General features: G+C 42.6%; 1 protein-coding gene across 1 annotated transcript in view; it reads left to right on the forward strand.

Moving 5' to 3' along the window:
* The window catches only part of LOC122106996 (N-acetyllactosaminide beta-1,6-N-acetylglucosaminyl-transferase), an 88736-nt gene continuing 68273 nt past the window's right edge, over nt 1-20463 (forward strand). The window contains exon 1 of the mRNA XM_042678544.1: nt 1-1448. Within this exon, the coding sequence (XP_042534478.1) occupies nt 527-1448 (922 nt within the window). The 5' untranslated portion in view covers nt 1-526. The remainder of the gene's footprint in view (nt 1449-20463) is intronic.

Raw genomic sequence — 20463 nt, forward strand, 5'->3', positions numbered from 1 at the left:
TTTAAGCAGGACATTTTTTTTTTAATTGACAGAATATCTCTCCAGGCAATGTTCACATGTTTCTAACTGAAGCTTTTAACTTGGCAGCTTGTTTAAACAAACAAACCCGTCCGTTGAATGCAATGATTAACAGGAAGCCAGGCACAGACCACAGACACCAGCCTTTGGCTAGGAAAAGAGGTTGGGTTTGAAATCCTAGCGTGGTGATGGCTTGCTGGCTGGTCACCTTACCTGCTAACCATTCTGCCACAAGGATAGGTAAGGCACCACCTGAGGTGGTATGCTTCTATGTAGTGACAGTTTGGGAATGAGTGAGAGACTCGGCAAAGAGACCGCTTTAGAAACAACGTCAAAGGAAAAGGACAATGAGACAAAACCATAAATGAAGACAGAAAGAGGAAGAAGAAGGAGGAAAAAGAAAGAAAGCAAGGATGATGCTGGTACCTGGAGAAAATGTGAGTTAAATCTATCTTTGCTCTGGTGAAATCTGGGAAGACATTTGACTCATTTCCTGCTTCCTCAAACGATGAGGTGTTCAAAATACTGTCTGTTTAGCCTGTCTCTTGTTACAGCTCTGACTTTTGTGTTTATTTACAATAACAAGTTACGGGATAAGAAACGTTTTCTGCCGGCAGTTCTGGCCAATACTTCACTCTTAGCAGAGATCTGTCTTCAAATGATTGAAGGGGAGGGGTTTCATGTTACAGAAAATGCGCTGAAGACCACCCTCAACGCATCCACTTGCTACGAGTATAGGGTTCAAAATCATTATATAACAGAAACTCTCTCTGAAGAAGAAGCTGCTTTCCCTTTGGCGTTCACACTGACAATCCACAAAGATTTTGGCACTTTTGAAAGGCTCTTCAGGGCTATCTACATGCCTCAAAACGTCTACTGCATTCATGTGGACGAGAAAGCCCCGCAGGAGTTTAAAAGCTCCGTGGGACAGTTACTTAGCTGCTTCCCTAACACATTTCTGGCTTCCAAGATGGAATCCGTGGTCTATGGTGGGATCTCCAGGCTCCAGGCTGACCTGAATTGCATGAAGGATCTGGTGACCTCCGAGGTCTCCTGGAAATACCTCCTCAACACCTGTGGGCAAGATTTCCCCCTGAAGACCAACAGGGAAATCGTGCAGTATCTGAAAGGACTTAAAGGGAAGAATCTCACCCCAGGGGTGCTGCCCCCAGCCCACGCCGTCGGGAGGACTAAGTTTGTCCACAAGGAATTGTTAGACAGAAAAAATTCCTATGTACATAAAACAGCGAAGTTAAAAACCCCTCCTCCACACAATATGGCCATTTACTTTGGCACTGCCTATGTGGCTCTCACAAGGGAATTTGCTAATTTTGTCCTCCAAGACCAGCAGGCACTGGACTTGCTCTCATGGTCCAAGGACACTTACAGTCCTGATGAACATTTCTGGGTGACACTCAATAGGATTCCAGGTACGTGTCTTTTTCTCTGTCTCTTCATTTTATTTTGTTGTTGTTTTGTTTTGGGGTGGTCTTTTTGTTTGTTTTTTGTTAGTCATAGGGCTTGAACTCAACGTTTGGGCGTTGTCCTTGGCGATTTTTGGCTCTTGGAGCCATAGTTCCACTTCTGGTTTTCTAGTCTTAGCTGGAGATAAGAATCTCACAGACTTTCCTGCCTGAGCTGGCTTCAAACTACAATCCTCAGATCTCAGCCTTCTGAGTAGCTAGGATTACTGGTGTAATCTGTAATCACCGGTGCTGGCTTTTTTTTTTTTTTAATTGTGACAATACTGTACAGAGGGGTTACAATTGCGTGAGCAAGGTAATGAGTACATTTCTTATCAAGCATTGTTGCCTCCTCCTTTGTTTCCCCTTCCCATCCCTTCCCATCTCCCCCCTCCCTCCCCCCTCCCAGTGCTGGCTTTTATTGTTTTAAGAATCTAGATCTCACTCTGTTGCCCAGACTGGCTTTCAACTCCTAGATTTCTGCATTAGCCTGCTGGGTAGCTGAGACTACAGGTACATGACACTATACTGGGCTTCTTTTTGTTTTTATTACTAAATATGATGTAGTCAACAGAGAAAACATTGCCTAAATGATAGTAAAAGAAAACTTTTTAACATTTAGAAATTGTCATAATTTCAAGTGTTAATGCTGTAACATGGAATATTTATTTGTCGATATTATTTTTATTATTTATTGATAATATTAGTATTACTTATTCACAAATCATAATTGTATGTGTCAATGAGATACAGTGTGGATGATCAAGATAAGCTCATTACCATAGTCATGACTTCGCTTTACCTATCTTTGTTGTGTATGTGCATGTATGCAGGTGTGTAGGGGCGTGTGTGTGTGTGTGTGTGTGTGTGTGTGTGTGTGTGTGTGTGTGTGTATGCCAATCCTGGGAAGCTTATCTTTTTTTTTTATAATGAGTTGTTTGAAATGTACTCTCTTGGTTATTTTGAAATATATATTATCATTGAGTAAGTCAGTCTTGAGTATAGTTTTCTGTTGTGCAAGAATAGATCTTGAAACATTTCTGCGCTCGGAAGTTTTGTGCCTTTGGCCAACATCTCTCTTGCTTTCCCCCATCCACCCTTCTATGCGCTGATGTTATGAATTGCCCCTCTGTGCTCTGCTCTTGAAACAGTTCTGTTCTTTTCCACATGGAACTGAGATCTCAGGAACCTCTCCCCAGGTTCATTCATGAGGTCACAAAGGATAGAAATTCTTCCCCTTTAGGGTCTGGGAAGGTGGCTCAGTGGTAGAGCACTTGCCTTGCATGCCTGAGGCCCTGGGTTCGATTCCTCAGCACCACATAAGCAAAAAGAAAAAAGCCGGAAGTGGCGCTGTGGCTCAAGTGGTAGAGCGCTAGCCTTGAGCTGAAGAGCTGAGGGACAGCGCCCAGGCCCAGAGTTCAGGCCCCACGACCGGACCCAAAAAAAAAAAGAAATTCTTCCCCTTTAAAGGTTGAATCATGTCCTATTTTGTCTGTATACAACATTGATATTAATTAAAAACAAATCCTTTTTTCCTCTTAATAAGTTTTTTTTATTGTGAAAATACCGTACAGAGGAGTTACAATTACATGAGCAAGGTACTGAGTACATTGCTTATCAAGCATTGTTGGCTCCTCCTTTGTTTCCCCTTACCATCCCTGCCCTCCCATCTCCCCCCCCCCCCCCCATAGTTGTAAAGTTCATTTTTCGACATAACATCTTGTACATCTCATTGTTGCAATGGGTCCACCTGTATCCCTATTTAAACAATCTGTTTTTTCCCTTCTCCTCCCCAAATTACATTATATTAAGTGAAGTAAGCCAGGCCCAAAGAAACATAGGTCCCATGGCTTCCCTGATTTGCAATAACTAGTATATGTCTGAGACAAGCAGAAACAGCCAGATAAGTTGATGTTAGGCAAAATGAAAACTAATCTTTACAACTGCTCTGCTCACTACCTGGAAGGTACAACTTTATTGGCAGATAAGAAGACAGAAGCATAGGTAAGCATAGAGATAAGGAGACGGAGGTTCTATCGTGTAATGGTGAGCACTCTGGACTCTGAATCCAGAGATAAGGAGAAATATTTTGAGCTTTCCCCAACTTTGATGACTTCCTGAGCATAGGAAGCTGAGATAACAAGAATCAGGCTTCAAAACCAGATCAGGCAGAAAAGTTTGTGAGACCATTTATTTCCAATTAGCTGGGCACTGGTGGCTCACGCCAGTAATCTTAGCTACTCAGGAGGCTAAGATCTGAGGATCGGGTTCAAAGCCAGCCCGGGCAGGAAGAGTCCAATAAACCATTCAAAAAACTGGAAGTGTCACTGTGGCTCAAGTGTTAGAGTGTTAGCCTTGAGCTGAATAGCTGAGGGACAGCGTTCATGCCCAGAGTTCAGGCCCCATAACCAACAAAAAATAAAATAAAATAAAGCTGGAATCAGAGATGTGGCTCAAGTGGAAAAGCACCAGCTTGAGCAAAAAAGCCAAATTCGAGAGTGAGACACTGAGGTCAAGCCTTAAAAAAAAAAAAAAAAAAAAGCTGGGTACTAGCATACTAACTACCCAGAAAGCTGAGGTCTGAGGATCACAGTTCAAACCACCCCAGGCAGGAAAGTTCATGAGACTTTTATATAGAACTAACCACCCAAAAAACAAAAGTAGAGCTGTGGGAGAGTGGATCTCAACATGATAGAACGCTAACCTTGAGCAAAAATAAAACTCAGAGACAGTGACCAGGTCCTAAGTTCAAGCCCCATGGCAGAAAAAAAAAATTCTCAAGCTCTCCTGGAAATGGATTCAAAATTTAGAGCATGGTAAGCATTTGTAGACCAGGCCCTTCATTTTATAGAGATAGAGACTTCAAGATGGGTAATTGACCAGGCGCTCGGGTCATTCCGCCAGTAAATAAAAGCACCAATTAGAAGCCAGGATTCTAAGCCTGATCTTTTAAAGCTTATTTTCAGTTAAATATCAGATGTAACTAAATTGACTGGTCTTTCCTTTGGTCCAAGTTCCAATTAGAATAATCTCAAATTACTCCCAACAAGAACCAGCTCAGTTCTGCTAGTTCAACTCCAAAATGAAGGCTCAGCTAGGCACCAGTAGTCTGTATTCCTAGCTACTCAGGAGCCTGATCTGAGGATCATGGTCCTAGGCCAGCCTAGGCAGGAAAATCCATGAGACTCTTTATCTCCAATTAACCACTAAAAAACCAGAAGTAGAGCTATCAAATGGATAGAGTGCCAGCTTTGAGAGAAAAACCTACGGGATAGCATCCAGGCCCTGAATTCAAGCCACAGTGTGTGTGCACACACATGCACACGCGCGTGCAAATGAGGCTCATGGCTCAAGAAAAAAAATAACTAGGAGGCTCAGATTCTCAGATTGATTTCTTCAACCCTGAGTGCATATACAGACACTTGGAGCTTCAAAAGTTATCTAAGGCCAGGCCCATGTCCCTCCGGTGTTGGACTCAGCCAGCAGTTCTAGCACCTTCCAGGAAATTCACAGGTACAGGCAAACATATGGATCCTTGCAGAGGCTCGTTTTACACATGGGTACACAAAGCTTCCTAGACTTAGAAATCTGCATAAATCTGATTTTCTCAGAGCAGGAAGAGGTAATGTTGCAGTTAACAAGAAGCAAGGTTCAAGAAAGTCAGGCAGAAGAAGCATACTCTATATCTCTTTAAATAGAGTGGCAGAGCCCAGAGCAGGGAAGGCAAAAGCCCTGCTTCTCCCTCTGTGTCATTTAGATAATGATGTAGAAGCTGCCCAGATCTGCCACCACACTGTAAGCAGAGACGCTGACAAAGCATGTTCCCAACAGGGCAGCCAGGGACGGTACAAAGGCAAACCCCATATTATTTTTAGAAAGAACCAGCATAATTTCATTTTGGAAAATAAAAAGCATTCTTTCCTTCCTTCCCTTCCTTCCTGCCTTCCTTCCTTCCTTCCCTCTCTCCTTCCTTCCTTCCTTCCTTCCTTCCTTCCTTCCTTCCTCCCTACCTTCCCTCCCTCCCTTCCCTCCCTCCCTTCCTTCCTTCCTTCTTTCCTTCCTTCCCTCCTTCCCTCTCTTTCTTTCTTTCTCTTTTTTCTGTCTTTCCTTCCTTCCTTTCTTGTTGTTGCAAGACCAGTATTCAAACTCAGTACCTCATGCTTTGCTCATTGGCTGGTGCTCTGCCAACCGAGCCAGTCCTCCACACTCCCCTCTCCCCTCCCCGCCCCCTAAAAAACAGAAGAGTCTTAATGAAAATGTTTACTCCTGGAAGGAAAAAAAAAAAAACAGAGGTAAAGATTGTAATTTTGGAAGAAGAATTGGGGGTCCTTGGTAGGAGACGACAGAACCCTAGGAGATTGGGAGAGAATAGAAAGCTTTTACACCGCTGAGCAAAACCAGGCTCCCAGACACCAGGGAGATGCTGTGAAGAAACTTCATGGAGTGTGCAAGGTGCCCAGTCTTTCCACCCTGAGAGTTCATGGCTGAAATCAGTCGATTGGACAGAAAATGAAGGCTCCACAGGACTCGAACACTGGACGTGGTGTTAGCAAAATTAAGACTCATAGACTTTGCCAGAGAACCACGCAGACATCCAGGTACAGAGAACAAAGGAAGGTTTATTGCTGGGAGAGGGGGGCTGGCAAGACTCCTTCTCACAAGGGAGGAATGAGAAGAAGCACTGGCTGTTGTGTGGTGTGACCTATATAACCTAGAAGGTTTAGGAGGGGCTAGAAGGGGCTAGAAGGAGAAGACTCTGGTGTGGACGTGCGGGCCAGGGGCTTCATCATGGCGGACTAGGATTTATGGCTGCTGTCCAAATGGTAGATAAGGGGTCCTGCAACTGCCCAGACCTGAAGGTCACTCTAAGGGGCTCTTGTTGCCTTATATAGTGGTAACTGCCCCAGAGGAGTGTCATCCCAAGGTAAGGGAGCTGGAAGTTGATTATTTACTGCCTTTACTACATTGGCCTAGTCCTGCCTAGGAAGGGAGCATGCTAAGCTGTGGAGAAGGGAAGGAGTGGACTAAGCTATGGGAAGAGACTCATTTCGCTAACAAGTGGGTTTTGACATCTCTGGTTAGCAATGATGTCAGCAAAGCAATAGAAAAGAAAGGCTCCAATTCATGCATTTCCAAAATGCAGATAAGTTAGTCCTGGAGGTAACTTCTGAGTGATGTGTGTAGTTCCTTCCTTGCTAGAGAACCCTCCTGGTCTTCCCAGCCTGGGGCCAGCCTGTGTGCAGGGCTGGATCATCAGATGTTAAGGGCACTGGAAATGTGAGTGATTATCTTATTTAACTGTTACCCTACCTATGTGGAGAGCTGCCTTATTTATGTAGAGAGAGTTCTTCAAGTGGTATATGGGGGTTGGGAAGGGGAATTATGACTCTTCTAGTTGATCACAGTCCCAAGGACTGGATTCCATCCATAGTACTGGGGAAAAGAATGAAATTAATTTAAACACATATAAATTATATATATATATATAATTATAGTCGGTCATGGGCTTCAACTCAAGGTCTGGGCACTGTCCTGAGCTCTTTTGTTCAAGGTTAGTGCTCTACCACTTGAGCCACTGCTCCACATCCAACCCTTTGGTGGTTAACTGGAGATAAGGGTCTCACAGATTTTCCTGTCCCATCTGGTTTTGAACTGTGATCCTCAAATCTTAACCTTTGAGTAGCTAGGATTACAAGTTGAACCACTGCCACCAATCCTAGGCAGTTTTTGTTTTTTGGTTTTTTTTTTGGTCCAGTTGTGGGGCCTGAACTCTGGGCCTGGGCGCTGTCCCTCAGCTCTTCAGCTCAAGGCTAGCGCTCTACCACTTGAGCCACAGCGCCACTTCTGGCTTTTTTCTTTTTGCTTATGTGGTGCTCATGCATGCAAGGCAAGTGCTCTACCACTGAGCCACCTTCCCAGCCCAATCCCAGGCAGTTTTATAAAAATAAAAGGAAACATAGTTACTGTACCTATATCTATACCTATACTATGGCAGGTCCCCTGAGGCTTCTCAGAAGATAAGACTGTCGGGGCTGGGAAGATGGCTCAGTGGTAGAGCGCTTGCCTTGCATGCCTGAGGCCCTGGGTTTGATTCCTCAGCACCACATAAGCTAAAAGAAAAAAGCCAGAAGTGGAGCAGTGGCTCAAGTGGTAGAGCGCTAGCCTTGAGCTGAAGAGCTGAGGGACAGTGCCCAGGCCCAGAGTTCAGGCCCACGACCCGACCAAAAAAAAAAAAAAAAAAAAGAAGAAGAAGAAGATAAGACTGTCCACATAGCCATGTGATGGGTGAATGTGTCTATGAGGAAGAAAGCAACACAGACAGGAAGCTCAAAAGGCTTTTAAAGGTATTGCTCAGTAAATTTTAGTAGTCATGAAACTGGAGCTTCCTGTCTTGCCTTCTTCCCCACCTCCATTTTAAGCCCTTGTCTAGCTAATTCACCCCCTCCCACCTGTCTTCTCTAACCCAGTTCACAACAAGATAAGTGTGATCTTTTAACTTATCACCTGAATCAATTATGGATGATTTCCAGTTAGAAAAAAGAACCATTTGTAGGCTTGAAGTTCAAGTTTCTCCACCAACTATTGTTTCTAGGTTGTATAGTTCTGCCTGTGACGTGGACATTTAGTGGGTTTGTTTTATTGACCATATGTTCCTTGGATTTAAGGATGTCAAACTGACTAATAATTACAGTTACTGCAAAGGGGTATTTTGAATAAAACTCCACAGGAATTAATCTCAATTTTATATTAAAATATGAATAAAAGACAGAACAGTCTTTGAGAGCAAGCTTTGTTAGAGACAGGAGAAAGAATGATCGCTGGCTCCACTCTGAACATTTCCACCACCTTCCAACAGCTCCTTAAGCTCTGAACCCAGAGCCTCATAAACCAATTATCTCCTAGATGCCCACCTCTGAACACTGCTGTATTGGGGAATAAGCCCTCAACACATGAGCTTTGTCTAGAATATCGACTGGTCCATGGCATGCTTTTGCCCTGGGGTCCTTGATGTGGAAGGTTTTTCGTGTGTGTGCTTTTGTTTTTGTTTTGCATTTCCATATGCAGTGGCATCTATGACTGGCCTGACTGGTCATCATTACTGGAGACGGGTATATCCTTGTAGGCCTCACTATATACATAAGATGCAATGCTGAGGATGCCAGGAGCTGCAAGTCAGAAATGCTCTGACCCCAAGTGGTACTGGGAAGTCACTCATGGCCCAGTGATGGGCCTGGGTCTAACATCCTGAGAGAACGTACATTCCTCCAATCAATCAGACTCAAAATTTCTGAGATCGGGAAGGTGGCTCAGTGGTAGAGCGCTTGCCTTGCATGCACGAGGCCCTGGGTTCGATTCCTCAGCACCACATAAGCAAAAAGAAAAAAAGCTGGAAGTGGCGCTGTGGCTCAAGTGGTAGAGCGCTAGCCTTAAGCTGAAGAGCTGAGGGACAGCGCCCAGGCCCAGAGTTCAGGCCCCCCCACGACCGGCCCCCCCCCAAAAAATTCTGAGATCACTAGGTTTAGGGGTAGATCTGTAGGAAAGGAAGTTTGGGGGATATATTTTACAACTAGGTGGGCATAAACAATCTTTGTTTTCTATCTCTTAGGAAAGGATATCATTGAATTGGGACATTAGTGAGTTCTTTTCAAGGAAACACAGGTCTTTGGAAAGGTTTTGGTAAAGGGCCTGGCAGACTTCACCTTTCATTTTTGTTAATAGTCAAAGTAATAGTAAAATCGTTTTATAGTTGCTCCAGAAGAGAAGGGGTTAATCTATGGGTGAGTTCCTTGCGTGCTGTACTTTGTCTTCTTTGCTTTGCTGGTCTCTGGGTTTGTTTGGGATCATCTGTGGCTCATACTCTATCCTTACCTATTTTTCTTTTCTCATTCCCCAGCTATAAAAGTGTTCTTTCCTGTTCCTTTTCCTGAAAGAGGATGATATCTATCTATGTCAACTTGAAGTCATACTCTGATAGGACATCTAGAAATTGAGTTTCTGTGTTTTGTTACGATATAACAGGAGTACTTGCTACAAGTTGTTAAAAAGTAACTCAGCCAGGCACCAGTGACACTCACGCCTGTAATCCTACCTACTCAGGAGGCTGAGATCTTAGAATCGCGGTTCAAAGCCAGCCCGGGCAGGAAAGTCCATGAGACTCTTATTTCCAATTAACTACCAGAAAACGGGAAGTGGCACTGTGACTCAAGTGGTAGAGCACTTGCCTTGAGCTAACAAGGTGAGGGACAGGGCCCAGGCCCAGAGTTCAAGCCCCATGACCACCAACAACAACAAAAAAAGTGACAACACAGCCTTCTAGAAATGTTCACATCTCATTGAAGTTATTTGTTTTGTGTAGGATCTGGGGCTTGAACTTAGGGCCTTATGCTCTCCCTTAGCTTTTTCCACTAAAGGCTGGTGTTCTACCACTTGAGCCATAGTTCTACTTCCATCATTTTACTGTTTAATTGGAGATAAGTGTCTCACTAACTTTCCTGCCAGGCTGGCTCTGAACCGAGATCCTCAGATCTCAGTCTCCTGAGTAGCTAAGATTACAGGCGTGAGCCACCAGTGCTTGGCTGGAATACACTTTAGACTTCAGCAGACTGTTGAGTCTGAGATGAGGAATGATTACAGCTCTGTTTGCTCAGTGGAGTCAGAGTTGCTGGTTCCCATCAGTGGGATTTTCTTGTGGTATTTAGGATTAAACTGGGGCCTTACACATGTGAGACCATTGCTCTACCACTGAGTTCTACTTTTAGTTCTCAAGAGAGTATTTAGAAGCCTGGCTGTATCACCAACTATCTGTTTATCTTTGGGCAAAGTGCCTATATTCTCTTCGTCAAAGGGCTCTTCTCCATAGTGGGGGAAAAGTACCTTCTTGTAAGACAAATGGGAGGATTAGATTAAACTGTGTTATTTTTGGTTAAAAAAGATTAAGTATAAGGAGGAGTGGGGGCCAGGGGGTGAGGAAGATGTAGGGTAAATCATTTCTTCATACATTTCAGCTAAGTATAAAGACAGCATAAGGAATTGGAGAGATGGGGAAGAAAGAAGCTGAGCACCAACGGTCATGCCAATAATCCTAAGCTACTCAAGAGGTTGAGTTTCAAAGATCATGGTTCCAAGCCAGTCCAGACAGGAAAATCCATGAGACTCTTATTTCCAGTGAGCTTCCAAAAAGTCAGAAGTGTAACTGTGACTCAAATGGTAGAGTGCCAACCTTGAGCATGAAAGCTCAGAGCTAACACCCAGGCCCTGAGTTCAAGTGCCAGGTTTGGCACAAAACTAAGGGAGAGGGTAGCAATTAAAGAGGATTATTCAGTTGGGCGCTGGTGGCTCACGCCTATAATCCTAGCTACTCAGGAGGCTGAGATCTCAAGATCACGGTTCAAAGCCAGCCCAGGCAGGAAAGGCCGTGAGACTCTTATCTCCATTAAACCATTCAGAAAACCGGAAGTAGTGTAGTGGCTCAAGTGGTAGAGTGCTAGCCTTGAGCTGAATAGCTGAGGGACAGTGTTCAGGCCCAGAGTTCAAGTCCCATAACGGACCAAAAAAAAAGGATTATTCTGAGCAAAATAGAATATATGCTCATAAGATATACCATGGTGAAATCCCTCAGGGCAATTAATATGCAGTAAAAATATAAAAGAGAGAGAAAAAACAAATGACAGGAAAGTAAGACAGGTTCTGTTGAGGGGAGAGGGTACAAGAAGAAGAGGAGGGCCAATTGAGCGAGTGAGTTTGCATATGGCCCAAGCAATTTATATGCATGTGTGTGAAAATAAAACAATGAAACCTGCTGAAATTGTTTTAAGAAGAGGGGTGGGGGAGAGACAGGAGAGTGTATTTTTACATATATACAAAAATGTCACACTAGCCCCCTTTTACAACTACTGTTTGCCCATGGAAAAGAAATTGGATGTGTGGCCACAGGGATTATCTCACCAGTGTATCTTTTCTTCACAATGTCACAAAGGAATTCTGGGTCTAGTTAAAAGCCTCTCCTTAAAGTTTTGGTCATTTTAGGTTGATCTGAAGATAAATGGTCTCCTAAACCCTTGGTAATGGTACTGTCCCCTTGTTCTGGAATGTTCCCTTGTTCTTTGCCTTTGTTGTTCATTCTAATCAGCTGACCTTAAGATCCAGGTGAAATGTCACATTTCAGCTCTCTTTCTGCCACAGACATAGTCTCCAGCCACTTCTCTTATAACAAACGCCTCCTCCTTGGCCTCCTACCTACTGAGTGAATCCTCTATACCTGTGTTCAGTTGTCCTGTCCCCAAACACCAGCCATGAATGATTGGACCAAATGACCCCACAATTGGGCTTAGCCTCATCATTTAGTGGGGTTCCAATATTGTGTGGAGCCAGAAGCAAATGAAGGAGGAAAAAGATGACTCGTTCAAAGCTGGGTACCAGGGGGGCCATATTCCTGTAATCCTAACTACTCAGGAGGTTGAGATCTGAGGATGGAGGTTCAAAGCCAGCCCCAGCAGACAAGTCTGTGAGACTCTTTTTCTTTTTTGTCTGTTGTGGGGCTTGATCTCTGGGCTTGGGTGCTGTCCCACAGCTCTTCAGCTCAAGGCTAGCATTCTACCATTTGAGCCACAGCACCACTTCCAGCCTTTTCTCTTTATGTGGTACTGAGGAATCAAACCCAGGGCCTCATGCATGCAAGACAAGCATTCTACCACTGAACCACTTTCCCAGCCCTCTGAGAGACTCTTACCTCCAATTAACCAGCAAAACCTGGAAGTGGAGCTGTGGTTCAAATGGTAAAAAGGCAAGTAAGAACACAAGGCCCTGAGTTAAAGCTCTAGGGCCAGCACAAAGGAAAAAATTAAAAATGATGGCTCATCCTCTGTACAGAGGCAGGCTCTGCATCTAAGGATTCAACCAACTTCAGATTCACTATATTCTGAAATAATTGTGGGCCAGGTGCCAGTGGCTCATGCCTGTAATCCTCGCTACCCAGGAGGCTAAGATCTGAGGTTCGAGTTCAAAGCCAGCTCAGGCAAGAAAGTCCTTGAAACTCCTCGAAGTGGAACTGTAGCTCAAAGTGGTAGAATGCTAGCCTTGATTTAACAAGCTTAGGAGTAGTGCTCAGGCCATGAAATCAAGCCTCACAATCAATCAAAAAAAAAAAAAAAAAAAAGGAAAGAAAGAAAGAAGGAAAGAATTGTGTCTGTCATAAACATGTATAGAATTCTTTACCCATCACTCATTCTCCTAACTTTCAACATAGTATTTGCACTTGATTGGGTGTTATGAGTCATTTAAAAATGATTCAAAGTTTATGGGAAGATATGCAAGTCATATGCATACTATACAATGGTTTTGAACATCCAGAGTTCGGTATCTGAGGGAGGATCTTGGAACAATTCCTCATGGAGACCAAGGGGCAACGTAACCTATTCTGTTTGTCTCAGAAAATGGTTTCTACAAATAAAGAATTATTTCCTCCTGTTTCTCAGAATGTTAATTTTGTGATTTTTTTTTTTCAATTCTGGTTTAAGCTTTGAAGCAGTCCACAGCACAGGAGTCCTAACCCATTCCTCCCCACCCCTATGACTTTTCCAAAGGGCAGACACTTATGCAAAACACATTAGGAAACACTGCTGGCAATGTGGCTGGGCTGTGGGGACTGTTAGTCATCAGGCTGCTAAGGTCAGTATCAATGATCCTCTTGATGCATTTTCAGGACTGAAATTGCTTTTTGTATGTTTGGGTCTAGAAAAGTGAAACCAAGCATTAAGGGAATTTTCCCTAAGATGCTCTGATTTTAACTATCCAGAAAATGTAGTTTATGTGGCTCTATCTTGAATTCCCTATATGATAGCTATACCCCAAACAGAACTTTTGGCCATTATGCCAAATTTTTTCTTATATCCTCCCTTGTCTACAGAAATCTGTTGTTATTATTATTATTGTTGTTGTTGTTAGTGCTGGTTCTGGGGCTGAACTCAGGGTTGCATGCTGTTCCTCAGTTTTTCTGCTCAAGACTAGTACTGTACACTCTACCATTCTACCACTTGAGATACAACTCCACTTCTGGCTTTAAAAAAAAAAAAGGCTTAATTGGAAACAAAAATCTCACTGGGGGGCAGGGGAAGCAAAAAAGAATCTCACCTTGGACTTTCCTGTTGGGTTTGGCTTTAAACCATTATCCTCAGATTTCAGCCTCCTGAGTAGCTAGGATTACAGGTGCAAACCACTGGCGCCTGGCTCAAGTTTTTGTTGCTATTGTTGTTGTTATTCTTTGCTGGGTATCAAACTTATGCAATTGCTTATGTCAAGCATGAGAGCTCTGGCATTGAGCCAGTAGGGCCCAACCCAGTATCTGTCCCAGGTCCTTCTTATTTTCTCTTTATAATCGTTATCTTCTTTTAGTAGGACTTGTGGATTAAGCATCTGTTGTTACTGATAGAAAACAGAACCTTGAAGGGTCAGGAGCAGGAGCAGTCTGTTTTCTAGCTAGGGCCCAGTGTTAGATTGAACTGCATTGCCCCTGTGATACTAATGAAAACAAACATACCATTGCTTCTAAAGGGATTAGGAAGTTTTCCACCATCTAAGTTCCCCACAAAATGTACCATGGATTGAAATAGATGTCAGCTAAGTGATAGAACTTGTACTTAACATGTTCCATGTCCTGGCTCCAATCTCCAGTATGGCAACCACAAAAAACAAAAAACAAAAACAACCCAGGAATATGTATGGACACCACTACAACTGGTTTCTGAGCCCATTTTAAGCATGGATAACATCATCATCACAACTTATTAGCAGTAGGCTGATAGATTTTTTCTGGAGTCCTACTTAATGTATTTGTGGCTTTTATTTCCTGCCATTTCTAGAACTTGAACTCAGGACCTCACACTACTGCATAGCTGGTATTCTACCACTTGAGTCATACCTCCAGTCAAGCTTTTGGGGGGGTTAATTGGAGGTGGAGTTTCTCAGACTTTTCTGCCCAGGATGACCTCAAGCCAGCTACTCCTGAGTAGTTAAGATTACAGGTGTAATGCCAATGGCACTGGCTTATGTCTGTGGCTTTTACCTTTTGATCTCTTTCATTTCACCAGATTTGATCCTTGGCAGTAGTTTTCACTTTTGTGTATGTTCACTGTGCTATACTGTCTACATGTGTCAGAACTTTCAGAAGGGGGTTGTTTAAATCCACATTCAGGCATTTCTATTGATTTGTACTGATTAAAATGCCAATTTTATGTCCATTGAGCTTGTCAAAATTTAGGGCAGTGTCTGTCTGCCTCCACATGGACTGCTGATAACTTCACATAGTCACAAATGTGATTCTACCTAGTTTTCTCCATAGAAGGCACAAAGTCAACTACAAATTCCTGTCACCACTGCAATTCGAACTAACCTCCCTCTCATCTTGAAAAACCATAACAGTGTTTCATGGAGGGTAAACCAATCACTCTTGCAGAATTTTCCACTCAAAAACAGCCATGCAAAGCTGTTTTTAGCTGCTGTTGTGGCTTTACCGGGCTGTGTTCCATCCTGTGAGAATCTGGCATCTTCACACTCAGGAATCAGGCAGAAGCAGGGAAGGAGATGGGGTATATGTATCCTTTTGACTTCAAAGCAATAAAAAGGGAAAAGCCAGGCACCTATTATCCTAGCTATTCAGGGGGCTGAGATCTGAGGATCACAGTCAAAGCCAGCCTGGGAAGGAAGGTTCATAAGACTCTTCTCTCCAATTGTCCACCAAAAGAAAGCCAGAAAGTGGAGCTTGGCTCAAGTGGTAAAACACTACCTTTGAGATAAAAAAGCTAAAGGATAGTGCCCAGTCTTTGAGGTCAAGCCTCAGGACTGGCATGAGATAAACAAACAGCTAAAGTTAAAATAGAAGGAAAAGGCAGGGTTGGGAATAATACCAACTGCAGTGATAGGTCACAATAACAAAATATGGGGTCTGAGGATAGAAATGTGGAGTTTTTCTAAAGGCTAAAAGGCTCAGCACAACCTAATCTGGAGTACAGCTATAGTTGTCTATTCCAGTGTTGTCTATTCCAGTGTGTGAAGATAATTTTTAGCTTATTCTCCAACTGCTTCCTAGAATAGGGGCCTCTTTCCTTGCTAGACCCACAGTGTTGAATCTCACAAGCCCGGTCTATATTCAGGCTCAAGTGGTGGGGGGAGGGAGAGGAGTAAGGGAGAAGGAAGGGGAGGGGGGAAGGAGGTCTACAGGTTCTAGTTCAGCCTCATAGCAATCACAGCAGCATAAGGCAAACAAAAGCCAGAGTTCTTGGAACCCCTTGGCCAGCAGCTTTGTGCATTTTACTTTAAACAGGTGCTAGTACCACAATTTTTTCGAAATATGTGTCATTGTGTGAAAGTCATTGAAAAGTTCTTCTTTGTTAGGTGCCGGTAGCGACACCTGTAATCCTAGCTACTCAGAAAGCTGAGATCTGAGGATCCAGTTCCAAGCCAGCCTGGGCAAAAAGTCCATGATACTCTTATCTCCAATTAAACACACACACACACACACACACACACACACACACACACACAAAGCCAGATGTGGATCTGTGGTTCAAATGATAGAGTGGTTCAAATGATAGAGTTCTAGGCTTGAGTATAAAAACTCAGGGACAACTCCCAGGCCCTGAGTACAAGCCCCAGAACCTATCCAAGAAAGAAAGGAAAAGAAAGGAAGAAAGGAAAAAAGAAAGAAAGAAAGAGAAAAAGAAAGAGAGAGAGAGAGAGAGAGAGAGAGCGAGAAGAACATCTTTAACAACTCTACCCAACCCAGAGTTCAGCCTTGAGGTGTTATTTCCTAACCACGAAGACTTAGCTCCAGGACCATAATACACCAGGAAAGGATCTTCATTACTATTTAATCTACAGACCCAGTTCCAGAACCTCTGGTTGTCAAGGAGACCAGTAATATCATTCCTAAAGCTAAGGTCTGAGTTACACTTAGCCATCCTCCATCCCATCCATTTAGTCTGCTCCAATTTGGAACTCTTTCTCCTTGACTTTGTCTTTGATGATCTTATCTCTTTTCTTTTCTTTTTTCTTTTTCTTTTTTTTTTTTATTGTCGGTCCTGGGGCCTGAACTCTGGACCTGGGTGCTGTCCCTCAGCTCTTCAGTTCAAGACTAGTGCTTTACCACTTGAGCCACAGCACAACTTCTGGCTTTTTTTTTTTTTTGCTTATGTGGTGCTGAGGAATCGAATCCAGGGCCTCATGCATGCAAGGCAAGCGCTCTACCACTGAGCCACCTTCCCAACCTGATCTTATCATTTCTTTCCAAATTCTTTATTGTGATTAAGTGATTACATAATTTCCCAAATTTCACAGTATTCTGGGATAGTGATGCTTAGTTAAAGTCACAAATACATTCTAACTTTCATGGGCAAATTGTCTATCGTGGTCTATAACATTTATGAGTTCTATGAGCTTTGCAATACAGTTACTTCTTCCACATTGGGTGATATGTACATTTCTTTTGTTTTGCATAGCATCAGCTGTTCCCTCTTTCCCACTCGTTCCCTCCCTCCCATTGCTGCCATTGAGTTGCTTAGTTCATTTTGATCAATGTCCAGTGCAGTTGATGGGTCCCGCTGTTGTATGTTTTTCCCTGATTCCTTCTAGTTCTGTGTCATCCTCCTGGTTTTCCTCTGGTGTGCATATATATACCATGTATGTGATCAGCAGCATGGGGTTATTTAGTAGTGATTTGACAGATGAGTGGAAGTCCTTTGTTTCTTAAGTCTTGTTAATTTTGTCGTATCCCTTACATTTTGGATTTAACATCCACTTATCAGGGAGACCATGTGCCATTTGTCTCTTTGCTCTTGGCTTACCTCACGCAACATGATTTCTTCTAGCTCTATCCATTTCCCTGCAAATGCCATTATTTTGTCCTTTCTAATGGCTGCATAATATTCCATTGTGTATAGATACCACAATTTTTGGATCCATTCATCTGTGGTGGGATATCTGGGTTGTTTCCATATCCTGGCTATTGTGAACAGTGCTGCAATAAACATGGAGGTGCACGTGTTCTTGTATATTGGTTCCTGTTGTTCAGGGTAGATGCCTAGAAGTGGTATGACTGGGTCATAAGGGAGATCAATATTTAGCTTTCTGAGGACCCTCCAGACTGCTTTCCAAAGTGGTTGTATAAGTGTACATTCCCACCAGCAGTGTAATAGGGTTCCTTTTTCTCCTCATCCCCTCTAGCATTTGTCGTTGGTTGACTTGTGGATGTGGGCCATTCTGACTGGGGTAAGGTGGTATCTCAGGGTTGTCTTTATTTGCATTTACTTCACCACCAGGGATGGTGAACATTTCCTCATTTTTTTCTTTGCCATTTTTATCTCTTCTTCTGAGAATTCTCTCTTTAGTTCCTGTGCCCATTTAATAATTGATTTGTTAGGTTTGGGAGGGCTTAGTTTCCTGAGTTCCCTCTATATACTGGATACTAACCCCTTGTTTGATATATTGCTAGTAAATATTTTCCCCCAGTTGTCTTTCTAGCTTGGTTGCTATAGCTTTAGCTGTGCAAAAACTTTTTATTTTAAGGTAGTCCTATTTGTCAAGTCTCTTTCCTATTTGTTGTGACCCTGGGACCCTGTTCAGGAAGTTCCTGCCTGTGCCTATAAGTTCAAGTGTCTCTCCTACTCTGTCCTGAAGTAGTTTCAGAGATGCAGGTTTGATGTTAAGGTCTTTAATCCATTTTGAGTTGATGTTGGTGCATGGTGATAGGCTGGGGTCCACTTTTAGTTTTCTGCATGTGGCTGCCCAGTTTTCCCAGCACCAGTTGTTGAAGAGGCTGTGTTTCTTCTACTGTATGTCTTTGGCTCCTTTGTCAAATATCAGGTGACTGTAGGCATGAGGTTTTATTTCTGGATCTTCTATTCTGTTCCATTGATCTTCGGTCTGTTTTTGTGCCAGTACCATGCTGTCTTTGTTATTATGGCTCTATAGTAGAGTTTGACATCCGGCATTGAGATCCTTCCCATGTTGTCTTTTTGCCTAGAATTGTTTTGGCTAGTCTAGGTCTTTTGTTGTTCCATATGAATTTTTGGGCTGTTTTCTGTATTTCAGAAATGTACATCATTGGGATTTTAATAGGAATTACATTGAATTTGTATATTAATTTTGGCAGTATTGTCATTTTCACTATATTAAGTCGGCCTATCTAAGAGCATGGAAGGTCTTTCCATTTCCTGGTGTCTTCTGTAATTTCTTTCTATAAGTTTTTATAGTTTTTGTTAAATAGTTTTTACATCTTTGGTTAGGTTAATTCCTAAATATTTTATTTTTGGGGGTGTTATTGTGAATGGGGTTGCTTCCTTTATTTCCCTCTCTGCTTGTACATTGTCGGTGTACAGGACGGAGACTGATTTTTGTGGGTTGATTTATATCCTGCTACTTTGTTGAAGTGGTATATAAGTTCTAAGAGTTTGGGGATGGAGTTTTTGGGACCATGAAGGTATAGTATATGCATCTGCAAAAAAGGATAGTTTAACTTCTTCTTTCCCTATGCATATCCCTTTAATGTCTTTTTCCTGCCTTATTGCCTGGCTAAGGGTTCCAGGACTATATTGAAGAGGAGTGGAGACAGTGCTTGCCTTGTTCCTCATTTTAGGAGAATTGGTTGTAGCTTTTCCCCATTAAGTATAATATTGGCTATTGGTCTGTCGTATATGGCTTTTATTGTTTTAAGGAATGTTCCTTCTATTCCTATTTTCTCCAGAGCTTTTAACATGAATGAATGTTGTATCTTATCAAAAGCCTTTCTGCATCAGTGGAGATAATCATGTGGTTCTTGACCTTGGATCTGTTGATGTGTTGGATTACGTTTACTGACTTACGTATATTAAACCATCCCTGCATCTCTGGGATGAAGCCTACTCGGTCGTAGTGTATGATATTTTTTTATGTGTTTCTGGATTCTGTTAGCTAGATTTTTGTTAAGGATCTTTGCATCTGTGTTCATCAAGGAGATTGGTCTGTACTTCTCTTTTTTTGTTGGGTCTTTGCCTGGTTTGGGGATGAGTATGATATTGGCATCGTAGAATGAGTGTGGGATAGCTCCCTCCTTTTCTCTGAAGAGTTCAGGGCTATGGGTATTAATTCTTCTTTAAAGGTCTTTTAGAATTCTGTTGTGAATCCATCTGGTCCTGGGCTTTTCCTTGTTGGAAGACTTCTGCTTGCTTCCTGTATCTCATTGTAAGATATTGGCTTATTTAATTGATTTACTTCTTCTTTGCTCAGTTTTTGGGCAACTTGTATTTCTCTAAAAATGCATCTATTTCTGCTAGTTTGAGGATTCCTCATGGCTAGATTTGGTTTCTCTTTTGCCCAAAGATTCCAAAGAAATAATTCTGTGCAGGCTTGCAGTCTGGATATCATGATCGTGATGTCATGAGTCTTTTATTACTTGCTTTAGGGAAGGCCTGTCTATTTTTTCTTCTGCAAAGCTAACAGAAGTATTAGGTGTTTATCACAAAGTACTTAGTATTTTATGGACCTCTTAAATATTCTGCTTTGTCAAAATGTTCTCTTTCTAGTTTATCTTCCATTGCTGGTGTGTGTGTGTGTGTGTGTGTGTGTGTGTGTGTGTGTGTGTGTGTGTGTGTGTGTGTGTGTGTGTGTGTGTGTGTGTGTACTGAGGTTTGAAATCAGACCTTTGCACTCTTTTTGTTATTGTTTTTGTTGTTGTTGGTCATGGGGCTTGAACTCTGGGTCTGGGCACTGTCCCTCAGCTGTCCAGCTCAAGGCTAGTACTCCACCACTAGAGCCACAGCTCTAGTTTTTTTTTTTTTTAGTTGTAAAGATACTATACAGAGGGTTACAGTTACATGAGTAAGGTAATGAGTACACTTCCTCTTGAACATTGTTACCCCCTCCATTGTTTTCCTCCTACCATCCCTTCCCTCCCTACCTTCCCCGAGGTTCTTTTTTTTTTTTTTTTTTGATTGTGATTAAGTGATTACATAAT

The sequence above is a fragment of the Dipodomys spectabilis genome, unplaced genomic scaffold (genome assembly GCF_019054845.1).
Source record: "Dipodomys spectabilis isolate Male_0828 unplaced genomic scaffold, ASM1905484v1 ptg000045l, whole genome shotgun sequence".
NCBI lineage: Eukaryota > Metazoa > Chordata > Mammalia > Rodentia > Heteromyidae > Dipodomys > Dipodomys spectabilis.